General features: G+C 40.1%; 1 protein-coding gene across 1 annotated transcript in view; it reads left to right on the top strand.

Annotated features, from left to right (window-relative positions):
* Positions 1 to 13,067, top strand: part of tg (thyroglobulin) — a 282,508-nt gene that overhangs the window by 204,581 nt on the left and 64,860 nt on the right. Inside the window, exons 42-43 of the mRNA XM_052023465.1 lie at positions 7,205 to 7,369; positions 11,909 to 12,076. Coding sequence (XP_051879425.1) covers positions 7,205 to 7,369; positions 11,909 to 12,076 — 333 coding nt within the window. The remainder of the gene's footprint in view (positions 1 to 7,204; positions 7,370 to 11,908; positions 12,077 to 13,067) is intronic.

Genomic DNA, 13,067 nt, shown 5'->3' with positions numbered 1-13,067 from the left:
ATCCTGTTCTAGATCATGTCTTGGATGTCAATAACAAACTGGGGTAAGGTACTGAGGAGAAGTACTGGAGATGCTGAGGTGCTAGAAGATGTTGTACTGCGGAGAGGGTAAGATGGACAACCATTAATTGCTGGTTACTACTGTGAGTCTCTTTTTCTTCAAAGCAGTGTCTAATATAACCTGTACCACCATGGATGGATACTTGAGGGGATACTATAGTGAGGATATCACAGGATCTACCAGAATGAAAGATTTTAAAAAAACTCATTTAGGAGCGCTACGCCATTCCAGGAGCCATTTTTTGAAAGAAGCAGCTCTCTCTGGTGAATGTAAACATCCTACAACAATATTTTGGAGGAGATATCCCTCAATCAACATCACAAGAAAAGACAATGTGATCATTATCACTTGTTCTTTATGGGATCCTAGTGTGCACAAATTAGTTGCTGATTTGAAGGATTACAGAAGAGAGTATACTTTAGAAGTACTTCACTGACTGTGTTAGATGCTCTGAAGTTGTGAAAGCTGCTATAGAACTTGTACAGAAATTCTTCTTGTTTTTTGTTCAGCATTTTATGGCAAATTGTCAGCCTTGTAGCTTGATTTCTCCAAGCAGGATACCAAGGGGTAGCTCTGACTACTGCAGCTACTGTTTATGTCTTAGTCATCCTCACCAACCTGGCTTTAAGTTTCTCCTTGAGAGCAATGGAACATGCCTTCTGGTTGTGCTTCCTGCTGCTTCCTCTTATCTACGACCTGGTGGTTTTTGCCTTCTAATTTCCCCATTCTCTGAAAAATGACCACATGTTAGTGGAGAAGCCAGAGAGCAGGAGTAGATGGTTGTCTCTCTGACTGGAGGCCTGTAACTGGTTGTAAGCCACAGGGATCGGTGCTGGGTCTGTTGTTGTTTATCATCTATATTAATGATTTCGATGATAATATGGGAAATTAAATCTGCAAATTTGTGGATGACACCAAGATTGGGGGCATAGTGGACAGCGAGGAAGGCTATCAAAGCTTGGGGTGTGATCTTGACCAGCTTGGAAAATGGGCAGAAAAATGGCTGATGGAATTTAATGCAGACAAGTGTAAGGTGTTGCACGTTGGGAGGACAAACCAGAGTGAGATTTATACAGTGAGGCAGGGCTCTGAGGTGTGTGGTAGAACAAAGGGATCTGGGAATACAGATCCATAATTTCTTGAAAATGGCATCACAGGTAGGTAGGGTCGTAAGGAAAGCTTTTGGCACATTGGCCTTCATAAATTAGGGCATTGAATACAGGAGTTGGATGTTATGTTGAAATTGTACGAGATGTTAGTGAGTCCGAATTTAGAGTATTGTGTGCAGTTCTGGTCACCTATCTACAGGAAAGTTATCAATAATCTTGAAAGAGTGCACCCTTTTTTCTCCAAACTTTCCTGCAGCCTCACCACAAAATTCAGCATCAGAAGTTTGCAAAGGAATGTCTAAAGAAGCCTGATGCATTTTGGAAACAAGTCCTGTGGACTGATGAAGTTAAAATAGAACTTTTTGGCTGCAATGAGCAAAGGTATGTTTGGAGAATAAAGGGTGCAGAATTTCATGAAAAGAACACCTCTCCAACTGTTAAGTACGGGGGTGGATTGATCATGCTTTGGGCTTGTGTTGCAGCCAGTGGCACAGGGAACATTTCACTGTAGAGGGAAGAATGAATTCAATTAAATACCAGCAAATTCTGGAAACAAACATCACACTGTCTGTAAAAAAAAAAGCTGAAGATGAAAAGAAAATGGCTTCTACAACAGGATAACAATCCTAAACACACCTTAAAATCCACAATGGACTACCTCAAGAGGCACAAGCTGAAGGTTTTGCCATGGCCCTCACAGTCCCCCAACCTAAACATCATCGAAAATCTGTGGATAGATCTCAAAAGAGCAGTGCATGCAAGACAGACCAAGAATCTCACAGAACTAGAAGCCTTTTACAAGGAAGAATAGGCAAAAATCCCCTAAACAAGAATTGAAAGACTTTTAGCTGGCTGCAGAAAGCGTTTACAAGCTGTGATACTTGCCAAAGGGGGTGTTACTAAGTACTGACCATGCAGGATGCCCAAACTTTTGCTTCAGGCCCTTTTCCTTTTTTGTCATTTTGAAACTGTAAAAGATGGAAATAAAAAGTAATCTTGCTTAAAATATTAAAGAAATGTGTCATCTTTAACTTCATGCCTTTTGGAAATCAGTTCATCTTTTACGTGCTCAGCTATTCACAGTAACAGAAATTTTGACCAGGGGTGCCCAAACTTTTGCATGCCACTGTATATATTGTAAAATATTGAGGCCCTGGCTCAGGTGTTCATAAGCTGCAGAGAACCTGTATGTCTAGTTACTTGGGAGGTGCAAGCCCCAGTTTACATAGAGAAACAAAGAGGATCTTGGAGTACAAATATGTTAATCACTAATCATTGGATCCTGGTGATGCAATGCAATGAAAGCAAAAGCAAACTGCCATCTGGGTTTATTTCTAGAGGGAGACAATCGAAAAGTACGAAATTTATTCTAAACGTATTAGATCACACTTCATCAGTTCTGGTCGTCATATTATGAAAAGGATGTAGAGACACTGGAGAGGGTACAAAGAAGATTTATAAGGTTGTCACCAAAATGTGAGAGTAGATATATTATGAAAGGACGAACAAGCTGAGTCTCTTCTCTCTAGATATAGGAAGGCTGAGCAGTGAGGTCTTTAAATTCTGGAGAGTTTAATGAACTAGATACTGAGGTAATGTTTCCACTTGTGAGCAAGAGTATAACTAGAGGCCACCAATATAAGATAATCACCAAGATATCCAATCAGGAATTTAGAAGTAATGTTTTACCCTAAAGAGTGACGGCGATAATGGAATTTCACTATCATGGGAACAACTAGCGTACATATGAAAGGAGGCTAGCCATGTTATGGGAGGGTAAAGGTAATAAAGGGTTGTGCTGGTAGATCTGGAGGAAGAGAGACAAGAAGTAACACAAGTGGAGCCTGAGTAACATGGGCTGTTTGGGAAAAATGACCTGTTTTTGTGCCATATATTCTGTGTAGTCCATTGTAACATCAGTGGACTAATAACCAGAACCGTAACTAAGAACTCCAGGAGAAAGTTTTAGTTCAGTTTTTAAAAATCCAGAACTAAAAAACTTCTTGTGGTAAAGTGTCAGATGAATCTGACAGAAAACTTACCTGATTTGCAAATATCATTTTAGGAAGGAAATCTAACATCCCTTTTCAGTCCAGTCAAAATGCAAGTTCTGCCCTGTACTTACTTAGTTGACTCTTAACTTCCTTTTAAGTTGGCCCAGCAAAACCTCCCCAAGCAGTTGTGTTAAAGAGCACCATCGCCTTCTTATAGTAACTAGTGCTAGGCTGTAAGTATAAGTCTTGCCAACAACATCTAGAACATAAGAATTATTGTTTTAATAAAAATAGAAAATGTTGGAAATGTATACCAAATCAGTCAACATCAATAATAAAGAGAATAAGATTTTAATCAATTTGTGACCCTGCATCAAAACTGATTGCCCGTAACTCTCTAAACTAATATGAATTTCCAGGTTTAAATGTGACATAAAGTGGAATATTTTACAATCTGGAGCACAACTCACATAGCCTTTACATTCTACGATGAAAGATTGTCTGCCACTTTCTCATAAATGGAGTTTATGATATATAAATAGAAACACAATATAAATAGAAGTACTAAATGGTAACAATTTATTCCATTGAGTACTCGCAAGCCTCCTTTATAATTTCCCTTATAAATTGGAGGTAATTTGACTGCCAGCGAATGATTGTGCCTAGCAGCCGGAGAAACAAATTATGGAGGAAATATCTGATACAGAGTTCTCTGATAGAGAGCAAATCTTACCTCACTAATCATATTTTGACTGAGACTGTTACACTCAGTTAATAATTTTTTTATTAGAATGAAGTGACTTTTGAAGCCGTATCTTTACATGAACATTTAGTAATCTTTTACAAATAGATAAGGAGGGTGTTGAAGGCACTTTGTCTTAAATAAATGCAATCTTTTAATGCCTTTAAGTAACTTATTTATGCATCTGGCAATCAGTGAAGCATAAAAATGGGTAGATTAAATGAAATATATGGAAGATTATATTCTACCTTCTTGTTTCATTAATCATCTTGAAATTGATGTATTGTGCAAACACAAGCAGCTTTGAATGTTTGCAGAATATCTGCTAGAACAAGTAGAGCAAGAAAAGGCAAGGAAAGGAGAACTAACAAAATAAATGCGCAACTCATTTTAAAGAGGAACTATAGGAATTTAGGGAGTACAAGTATCATTTTCATGGCCTATCCAATATCACTTGGTGCATTTAATGGACAGAATTTTTTTGATCTCTGGTTTGAATGAAGAAATTTCTCCTTACTTCAATCCTAAATGGTCTACCTCTTATTTTGAGACTATGACCTTTAACTCTAGAGTCGTTAGCCAAGGGTAACAAGCTCCCTGAATTTTTACAGTCAAGCTTTCTAAGAGTTGTGTACATTTCAATGAGGTCACTACCATTGTTCTAAATTCTAGAGAATAGGGTCCTAGCCTACTGAATCTCTCATAGATTTTTATCTTGCCAGGAAGATTTGCTGCACTCCCTCTACAGCAAGTATACCCTTCCTGAGGTAAGGAAACCAAAACTGTACACATCAAAGGTGACCTGTGCGTGGTGGTTGTTCAGGCTGTGGAAATTTGCCCTTACAGAATTGACAAATCACTACCCAAGAATTTGAGATATGGAATAAAGTTCACTCTCTCGGAATTTATGTGGAAAAAAAAGTACAAAATTTATTTTTTTTCAACTAGTGTTTCATGATGTACATGCAAATGGTGCAGCTTTGCATTATGGAAAATCACAATATGGACATTGTTCTAGGAATGCAGGTATCAACAGTACTCCAAGTATTGTCACAGAAATGCTCTTTATAATTGTAGTGAGTTATCTTTTCTCTGTAGTAAAAAAAAACTTTACTTAGTACAGAAGCATTAACCATTCTACTGAGACTTCTATAAATTTATCTTGCGATCAGTTTAATTATAACTATTATGGAATTCCTGGCTGATAGATTTCTGCTGGGGCTTCAGTGCTATAATAAGATTCAGGATTGTTAATGATGGGCAAAAAGGCTGTTAGACATTCATGGAGGTGAGTAATAAAGAACTGATTGGTTAGAAGTTCTACCCCATTTGGTCTTGCTAGACACATGATACAGTCACATCAACACATTGTGCTCTCTTCTCAAAAACTCATTCCCTGACTTTGATGGAATGAATTATAGATGCAGATTATAATGTGCTAATGTAACAATATAGCGACAATATAGTACAGTAGACAAGAGATGAAAATCAGAAAAAACGCAGATGCTGGAAATCTGAGACAAAACAGAAAATGCTGGGAAATCTCAACAGGGCAGGAAAGAGAAACAGTTAACGTTTCAGATCAAAGACCAGTGATGGTTCTGACCAGATTAGTTTTGACCACAGATGAATTTCTCATTTGTTTTTCAATTCGAATGGGAAGACAGTGATTCACAAGGACGGCTGTATTCTGTGACCTGTGTTGGAGCAGAAGATAAGATATCTTTATTAGTCACATGTACATCAAAACACACAATGAAATGCATCTTTTGGGGGCAGCCCGCAAGTGTCGCCATGCTCCTGGTGCCAACATAGCATGCCCACAACTTCCAAACCCATATGTCTTTGGAATGTGGGAGGAACTGGAGCACCTGGAGGTAACCCACACAATCAAAAGGAGAACGTACAAACTCCTTACAGACAGTGTCCGGAATTGAACCCGGGTCACTGGCACTGTAAAGCATTACGCTAACCGCTACACTACCGTGCCTGCCCAAGGATTTTGAGAAGGGTTGACATAGGATGAACCTGCCAAGTAGGCCCCCAGCCAAAGTTGTCATTCCTGGTTTGGGCAATGTCAATGAATAATAAAAAGTATATAGTGGGCTGCTGATAATTCAAAGCGAAGGCAGTTTCAGACATTGTGACTATGGAAATAGAAGTATCACACAATTTAGTCAGGATGGGTGCCCTTTTAGTTGGTGGACTGGAGTTGGGCTAAACTACTCTTCACTTTACTGACCTATATGTGAACTTGGTACCAATAGTGTGTACAACATAATCAGGAAACCCTAGTACATCTGCTGGTCAGTTCAGTACAGAGTAGACCCAGCCCACCTCCAACCAATTCACCCCTCCCATGTGCCTTGTATAATTTTTGAGGGTACTCTGTATGATAATATTGTCCCCCTAATGTTTGGTGTTTTAGCTTGGTTGATGCTGCTTTACAATTGTAAACATTCTGAGGCCTGGAGTGGTGTGTTCCTGTAGGCTAAACATCTCATTCAAAAACTTCAATAAAACAATGTTACATCATTGGAATATGATTTAGAAATACAAAAGCTGCCTTGAAACAGAGGGCATTCGAATTTGCACATTGGAGTACTGCAGAGTTCACGGGCCCAGAGGACTGTTCACATGGTAATGTGGTCAGATCAATGAATGACCTGGGTATTTAACTGAGAAACAAAGCACTATTATTTTACTTAATCTGCAGACATAATGATGGATGAATTTTGGTTCTCAACAGTTCACTCATTCTCCAAATCAATGATGGAGTGTATGGATGCTTAGGGTAACAGATCCCATCCAAACATGAGCTATTTTGATTTGGATGTTGCCAAGCTTCTTAAGTGTTGTTGGAAACGTACTCACTTAGGCAATCTGTAGCAATGCCAAAGAAGTTTAACATTATCTAAAATAAAACATTTTGCTTGATGGGACGTCATCTACTTTCTTAAACATCCTCTATCCATACTGCTAGGATACTATGCATGCAGTGGAGTAACTTACCTAGGCTAATTTAACAGATGAAAGGTTACAGACCTGAAAACTAATTCCGTTTTCTCTTCACAGTTGCTGCTTAACCTGCTGAGTTTTTCCATTTTCTGAATTATTAAAGTTTCTACAATGGCAGGTGGAGACCTACAATGTGAATACTGTAACACAGGATTCTTAGGGGTTCTTCATCCCCTGTGCAGATTACTAGGAAGTTAATTGATTAAAATTGACATACTGATAACAATTCACCTTCAACACTAACTCACATTCTGTTCTTAAATTTCTTCCATGTTTTCAAGGGAGGATCAGCCCTCTCTCCAAGTGCAGTGATGAGTAGGAAGAGAGCACAGGAACAAGTAATCAACCTGGCTAAAGAGGTTGGCTGTCCAACTAATAACAAGACCATCCTTTTATCTTGCCTTCGTAGTCTACCTGCACTAACCCTGAACACTGCCCAAACTAAGGTTGGTAATAATTCATTAAATAATACTTGAAGATATACTATATCGTTAATCTTGCATAGAATCTTCCCATCCAAAAACCTTACTTCCCATTAATGTTATATTTTGTGGTGACATCTGTCACTATGAAGATATGAATATTTTCCAATCAACTACATTGTGCAAAGAGCCAAGCAAAAGGCAACATGCTGAGAAATATTTTTTACCCAGTGAGTTGTTATGATCTGGAATGCACAGTCTGCAATACCGGTGGAAGCAGATTCAATAATATCTTTCAAGAGGGAATTGGATAAACAATTAAAGGGGTAAACGTTGTAGGGTCCTGGAAAAAGACACAGCAGTGGAATAATGGATAGGGTTTTCAAATGGCCAAAATTGGCTCGTTCATGCTGTATCATTCTGTGAAACTTTGACTCAAGGCACTTGGTGACTAAGTAATCCGATTGACAAGATGCCAGGGTTGATCGCACAGCTAGCTTTTGCTCAAATATCAGTTGTCTTTCAAAAGAGAATTGCTACAACTTGAAATATCTTTCTTTCTGAAGGATGTTGAAGTGGAAGACTGGAGCAAAAGCAAAACCAAGGGTCTTAGGTTCTCTTTTAATGCTGACTGGATGATTAGGCAAAGAGCAATAATCCTTCACTTCTGATTGCTGGGTCCAAATCCAGCCCAAAATAATAAGATGCAACTCTGCCAAATGGAAGCGTCATAAGGCAAATGAGTCTGGACAGTCTCAGTCAGGTTATGAAACAACTCATAACTTATGTAAAAATCAGCACGTAAAACTCAGTTTTAGAATTTAATGCTTCTGTCATGGAAAGCTCTGTGCCAAATCATAAACCTTACACCTAAGCTCTTGGAAATGATTTAAAAAAAACATATGATCACAGTAGAGTGCCCTTTCAATGCTTTGAGCTCAAGGTACACTTTTGGGATGAGTACCAAGAGCATTAGAAAAGAATAAACATAAAAAGGACATTCAATCCATCTTGTTCTTCATTTACACAAGAGAAGAGTCTGTCAACCTAAACTACACCTGAACTGGCTCATTCACATTCCTAAAGTATTCATACTGAGCAGTGATAACTCTCACCAATGTAGTGAAAGAAAAAATTAAAATGATTTATGAGCCTTGGAACACTCTTCTGCATTTGTGCCAATGACTAATCTGCACATTGACAATCAGGTTTTAAGATTAACATCATTTTAAACAGGGATTAGTTGGGAGGGGACAGGGAGAAATGGGCAGAGGAGAAAGTGTGTGGTGGGAGAGCCAAGAAAGTATTACCAAATCATGTGGAATGTGGAGAACGGTGCATTATGAGCTGAGGAGAAGGGTGCTTTTATGATTTGAATCAGTGGTGTAATGTCAAGCAAGGCTCTGTCACCAAACTATCACCTCCTCTCCAACAAATGAGAGCTGGAGTGGAGCAAATCTGCAGGATGTGCAGAAAATTGTTCATCCTTTGTTGCTTTCACTCCAGAACCAAGATCGCATGAACTTCAGTCACTGAGTTACCAGTTAGACAATGAGCTCCAAGACACTGTTGATTTTTTTTACTGAATTATAAATATCTGATTGACTGTGATCCTTCACCAACTTAATACCATGACACTCCCCCCCCCCCCCAAAGCCACCGAACACTGTCCCTGACAATGAAGATCCTGCTCAACGTGAAGGACTTCCCATATCTCAGGAGCCACCTCTCAGCAAAGGGTAGTCATTAGTGACAAAGTTCACTACCACCTCCAGTGTTCCAGCACAGTCTTCAGCCACTGAGTGGTCAAGGAGCAAGACCACAAGTCTGACACCAAGCTCATGGTCTACCAAGTAGCAGTGATCCCAGCTTTCCTGGAGACATGACATGGACAACATAGAATAAGAAGCTTAAAGCACTGGAGAAGGGCCATGAGTGCAGGATATTTGAACCAACATTGACATCATCTCACAAGGCAACATCCCCAGCATCGAAGCTTTAATTGAGGCGCAAGGCAAGATAGGACCTAGACAACATGGTTTTGTGAAGGGGAGGTCCTGTCTGACCAACCTATTGGAGTTTTTTGAAGAAATCACAGGTAGGGTGGATAAGGGAGAGGCGGTAGATGTTGTGTATTTAGACTTTCAAAAGGCCTTCGATAAGGTGCCTCACAAGAGACTGATTAATAAGATGAGAGGTCATGGAATTATGGGCAGGGTAGCAAAATGGGTGGAGAATTGGCTGGTTGGCAGGAAGCAAAGGGTGGAAATAAAAGGATCTCGTTCTGGTTGGTTACCGGTTACTAGTGGTGTGCCGCAAGGGTCGGTGTTGGGGCCTCTCCTTTTTACCTTGTACATCAATGATTTGGATGATGGAATAAATGGTTGTGTGGCTAAGTTTGCGGATGACACCAAGATAAGTGGAGGAGTAGGGAGCATAGAGGAAATAGAAAGAATGCAGAGGGACCTAGACAGTTTAGGAGAATGGGCAAGGAAATGGCAGATGAGATTCAATGTTGAGAAATGTGCAGTTGTACACTTTGGAAGTAGAAATAAGCGGGTAGATTATTATCTAGAAGGAGAGAAGATTGATAGTGCGGTAGTACAAAGGGACTTGGGGGTACTCATACAAGATACCTTAAAAGTTAACCACCAGGTTGGATCGGTGGTTAAGAAAGCGAATGCTATGTTGGCATTCATCTCGAGAGGTATAGTGTATAAAAGTAAGGAAGTGTTGATGAGGCTCTACGGGGCGCTAGTGAGGCCTCATTTGGAATACTGTGCGCAGTTTTGGGCCCCGCATCTTAGGAAGGATGTGCTGACGTTGGAGAGGGTTCAGAGGAGATTTACGAGAATGATTCCAGGAATGAAAGGGCTTAAGTATGATGAGCGTTTGTCGGCTCTTGGACTGTACTCGCTGGAGTACAGAAGGATGAGAGGGGACCTCGTAGCGACATTTAAAATGTTGACAGGTAAGGATAGAGTAGATGTGGCTAGGCTGTTTCCCTTGGTGGGCGTGTCCAGGACCAGAGGGCACAATCTTAGAATTAGAGGGTACAGTTTCAAGACAGAGATGAGGAGAAGTTTCTTTACCCAGAGGGTGGTGAAATTGTGGAACTCCTTGCCACGCACAGCAGTGGAGGCCAGATCAGTGGGGGTATTCAAGGAGGAGATAGACAGATATCTAAATAGTCAGGGTATCAAGGGATATGGGGATAAGGCTGGCAAATGGGATTAGAATAGTTTTTTTTTCTCTCTCTTTTTTTCCCACCCCATTTCTTTTTCCCTTTTCCTTGGAGCAGACTCGATGGGCCGAATGGCCTGCTTCTGCTCCCTTATCTTGTGATCTTGTGATCTTGTGATCTTGTAATCATGGTCAAGCAGCTTCAGTGGCCAAGCCACATCATCTGTGTCCCTGACACCAGATCACCGAAGCAAGCACTCCATTCCAAACTCTATAACAGCAAGGGATTTCAAAGTGGACAGAGAAAAAATGCTTTAATGACATCCTCAAAGCCTTCTTGACAAAGTATAGCTCCACATCAACTCATGAAAGTCATTGACAGAGCTTCCAGAAAGATTCCAGGTATTTCAAATATCTGGCATGGAAACATGTGAGGCCAAAGTAGAGGAAGGGGTATGTGAAGACCAAAGCAAAGGAAGGACCATGTAAGAACCCATAAATCCATTCACCTGGTCTGTCAAGTTCTACCTGTCCAGCCCACGGCAGATCCCACATAGGATACGGCTCAAGACACAAGAGACTGCAGGTGCTGGAATCTGGAGTAACAAACAATCTGCTGGAGGAACTCAGCAGGTCAAGCAGCATCTGTAGGAGGAAAGGAATTGTCCACATTTCGGGTCGAAACCCTGCAGCAGGACACATCTCGCCTCAGCCTACAGAACTGTCATGGAAGCAAATCATCTTGATTCCAAAGGACTGCCTGTGAAGAAGCAATGCTGGACTTAGCTGAAGTTTAAAATACCACAAGCCTATAAACACTGTGCCTTCAGAGTAATTATGGGGTAGAATTTACAAATCCTGATATAATTCTTAATCATGGAAGCACAGAATTGTTTAATTACCTTCTTGTTTTATTTGAGTATATTGAAGGCTGATTTTCACTTGTCAGTTGTCTAAATATTCATGATACCTTGAAAGAGTATTGATATATTCAAATGTAAATTAGGTAAATTTCTTGAAGAACCTACCAGTTCAAGAAGCAGTACATCAGTAATGTGATGAGTCTTGCATGTTTCAGGAGAATTGATAGCTTTGAGCCTACTTTTCCCAAAGCTCTCCACTCTGGGATTTTCCTTACAACATGACTGGATGTGTTGTAAACTAATTAGTAGAGATTGATTGCATCAAATAGGTATTGACTCCAATGTACCATATGATTGTCATGTTGCATTCTGTGACTACCAGAATGGTGGAAGGAAAATAGGGACTTTTGCCTTTTGTCATCCAGTGACTCCTGTGAATTCAACATATCTTACATTACAAGGTACTGTGTTCAGGCAAAGTTCTTACCTACACATTTGTTTCTTTTTGACTCCACAGCTGTTATCAATCAGTGGTCCATTTCAAGCATGGGGCCCTGTAGTTGATGGGATATATCTCCGAGAAACCCCTCTTGCAGCCTTCCACAGCAGACGGTTCCATGCAGTGGATTTAATGATTGGGAATGCAGAGGAGGACGGGCTTGTCAGAAGAGCAAAAGCAATTAAGGTAAGATGAAAAAAAATTTAAGAAAAACTGCCAGTGTTCTTTCCTTCTAACATAAGAACATAAGAAGCAGAATCAAGAGTACGCTAATCAGCTCTTGGAGCCTGCTCCGTCCTCCAACAAAATCATGGCTGATCCCATCGTTATCTCAAAACCACTTTCCTGCACTCTCTCAAATGCCTTAACCTCCTGAGAGTTTAAATGTTTAGCAATTTGCATCTTGAATATATTCAATGGCTCCGCCTCCTCAGCTCTATGGAGTAATGGTTCATGAGGCCGAGAGAGTAAATTCCACCTTATCCCTGTCTGAAATGTGCGACTACTTATTCTGAAATGTGCACCCTAACTCTAGATGCTCTGAAAGAGGAAAATCCTTCTTGCATCCATCCAGTCATTCATCCTCAGAATCCTTTATGATTGTGAATGATAGGTCTCTTTATGAATTATGCAATGTAAATTATCGTAGCTCAGTTATGCAACTCACAATCCAGTGTGTATCTGAGTCCTGAAATAAAAACAGAATCCCTGGAAGCACTCAGTGGGTCAGTCTACTTCTGTGGAATGAGAAACAGAGTTAATATTTCAGGTTGAAGACCCTTGATCAGAACTGGGAAAGAGTGATAAACAAGATAATTTGAAGTTGTAGAGATGGTGGGGGAGGGAAAGATAGGGCAAGGGGAATACCTCTGATCAGGTGAAGCTTGGTTTGTCATGGTGATAAGATATTGATGAAGCCATCTGATTGATAGATTAAGAAGGCGGTTAGAGAGAGAAAACAAAGGAGCATGTAAAAGTTGAGAAATGCAGATCACTGCTGGAGAAAATGCCCAACAGATTAGTGTTACCAAAAAGAGGAAAAAATGTGTTAATATTACAGATGGATAATCTACTGCAGAAATGGCCAGTTCTGATTCAAACAGTAAAAGCAAATTACCTGAAATTGTTGAATTCAATGTTGAATCCAGAAGGCTCCGATGAGCCATACAGAAGACTA

Source organism: Pristis pectinata, chromosome 9 (assembly GCF_009764475.1).
Source record: "Pristis pectinata isolate sPriPec2 chromosome 9, sPriPec2.1.pri, whole genome shotgun sequence".
NCBI classification, from domain to species: Eukaryota; Metazoa; Chordata; class Chondrichthyes; order Rhinopristiformes; family Pristidae; genus Pristis; species Pristis pectinata.
The sequence above is the reverse complement of the archived record's forward strand: the minus strand, read 5'-3'. Positions and strand labels throughout refer to the sequence as shown.